This window comes from Pteropus vampyrus, unplaced genomic scaffold, assembly GCF_000151845.1.
Source record: "Pteropus vampyrus isolate Shadow unplaced genomic scaffold, Pvam_2.0 Scaffold235, whole genome shotgun sequence".
Lineage (NCBI taxonomy): Eukaryota > Metazoa > Chordata > Mammalia > Chiroptera > Pteropodidae > Pteropus > Pteropus vampyrus.
Genome location: NW_011889016.1, coordinates 207,983 through 210,328, shown reverse-complemented (window position 1 = coordinate 210,328; position 2,346 = coordinate 207,983). Strand labels below are relative to the sequence as shown.

Below are 2,346 nucleotides of genomic sequence, written 5' to 3'. Positions count from 1 at the left end.
CAAGGCCTCGCAACCGAGCCTGGCTGAGAGCAGGAGCAGACCGGCACCCACGCGCGCCTCCGCGGGCACGGGTCTGAGGCCGGCACCGGGGTGTGCACGTGACCTGCTGGTGACCCAGGCCCCGAGATCAACCCGGGAGGGTCGCAGAAGCTGCAGTGCCTCTCAGCACGGCCTCCCCACCCACAGGCGCCCGCGGGCCCTGAGCAGGGGCCGTGGAGCCGAGGGGAGAGGGCGGGCTCCGTGTGGACATACTCTTTCCAGGCCTGCCCTCCTGGCACCCTAAACGTGTCTGCCACCTCCCTCCTACCCTCCGCTCTCGCCAGTCCCCCTGTAGCCACTGCTGCTGGGGCCTTTGGGATTTCCCAAGGGCCGTGGCGGCCCCCAGGGTCCCTTGAGACCTGACCCCACCCCGGTCACCTCCCTCTGGGCTGGTCCCGGTTGCCCCCACTGTGGCCAAGACCATACTGGCTGGGGAGGCACGTGCGCCTTGCGTCCGCACTCATGCCCACCGGGCAGCAGACTCCCCAGGGCCAGGGTCTGGCTGCATGTGTCATGCCAGGCGCCCTGAGCCCCTCGGCCCCCTGCAGCAGGCTCCCTGGGAAGCCAAACAGGAGGCCTCAGCCGGCCTGAGGAAATCAAAGGAGAGACCCAGGGGTGGCCGGTCTCCTTGGACGGGCTGGGGCTCCCTGCCTTCCCGGAAGCTGTGGGAGCTGCGGCGGGGGGCACTATGCCCGCAGCCAGCCCAGGCCCCGGGCCAGCAGCCCCGGGAGGCTGGCACGCGTCCAGCCTGCTCTGCCCTCCGCCTGTCTTCTCTCCGTGTCCCAGCGGCCGGGGACGCCCGGGCTCCAGCGCCAGTGGAGGCCCCCGACGTCGCCCTTGTCTCCTAGGGGACCTGGACATCGGGCTGCTGGACTTCCTCCTGTTCGGCAGCCTGATCGCTGCCGTGGACCCGGTGGCCGTCCTGGCCGTGTTCGAGGAGGTGCACGTCAACGAGGTGCTGTTCATCATCGTCTTCGGGGAGTCGCTGCTGAATGACGCCGTCACGGTGGTGAGGGCCTCCGGGGGACAGGCGCCCAGGCGGTTGGGGCCGCCGCGGGGCGGGGGGCAGGCCCCGGGCGCGGCCGATGCCCCTGGGCGACACGTGACTGTCCACTCAGACACCCCGTGGACCCCACTTCACTCCTTCATGGGTCATGGCTCCACGGTCAGGGACCCAGAGCCCAGTCGGCCCCCATGTTGCTGACTTTCTAGAGAGAATTAATAAGCAAACAACAAAATCTCACCAGAACCGGGGCCGTGGGCAGCTGGTGCTCTCCCTGTGCTCACGAAGGCTATTTTCCCCCAGGGAGGTGGCACCGGCGGCTCGGTGGCCCGTGGGCTGGCAGAGGCTGCAGGGTCCCCCCTCTGGACGGGAATGTGAGGGGCTGTGTCGGCATCAGGGCCACCACTTAGTTTTTGAAACCCATCCCCAAACTGGGCCAGGACCTCTGGAAAGGGAACGGTGGCCGAGGGTGTGTCCCTGAGCCAGCTTGGGGCCGGGGGCATGTCCCGGCCTCCCCCACGTGGCAGCCGCAGACACGGAGGGACCCGAAGTCCCCTCCTGTCTCCGGGGCACCTGGGGCGTCTCTCTCACTGCTCGCTGCTCATGTCCCCAGGTCGTGGAGGGTGAAAGCCTGGGCCAGGTGCCCAGGTTTCTTGTAGAGCTGAGCCTATCTGGGGGTCCGAGCCCACCCTGAGCCTGGGCAGGGCAGGGCAGGGCAGTGGGGAAGGCAGGTGGCCGGGCCTCTGCGTCTCCACGGACACGTGGCCTGCCTGACCGGGGACTTCACGGCTCCCTGCGTGAGGCCCGCCTCGCACGGAGCTTCTGCGCAGGTCTGGCTCCCGGTGCCTTCATGCGCGCGCCCGTCCTGTACACAGCACCTGACACGCCCCCCGGGGCCCTGGGAGCACATTTAGGGGCGCAGACGCAAGTGTCTCCTGGAGACCTATGGCCCATTCCAGGTGGGGAGCAGGCTCGGAAAACACAGCTGTCCCCACCGCCGCGCCTTGGGCGAGGCTTCTGGGCGTCTCATCTCGTCCTGGTGGGATGAGGTTTAAATGTCAACAGGCAGAGACGCCAGAGGCACCAGGGTTGTGACCCCCACACCGGGGGGCAACATAGCAGCACCGTCACTGACGACCAAGCTCCGGGTCTGTCTTGGGAAGTGAAATCGAGACTTGAACATAGTGGGCTGGCTTTGTGTCCGCCCTGCCGGCCGGGTTTGTTCCTAAAGGTCTAGTTCCTTCCAGAATGTTCTGCCTCCCAGATCCCACCTGCTGGCTCGTCCGTGGCCTTCCTCACTGATC

The 2,346-nt window shown here is 67.6% G+C and overlaps 1 protein-coding gene across 1 annotated transcript in view; it reads left to right on the top strand.

Annotated features, from left to right (window-relative positions):
- SLC9A3 (solute carrier family 9 member A3) overlaps positions 1-2,346 on the top strand; it is a 37,492-nt gene that overhangs the window by 26,436 nt on the left and 8,710 nt on the right. The window contains exons 3-4 of the mRNA XM_011373907.2: positions 888-1,048; positions 1,346-1,416. Of these exons, the coding sequence (XP_011372209.1) occupies positions 888-1,048; positions 1,346-1,416 (232 nt within the window). The remainder of the gene's footprint in view (positions 1-887; positions 1,049-1,345; positions 1,417-2,346) is intronic.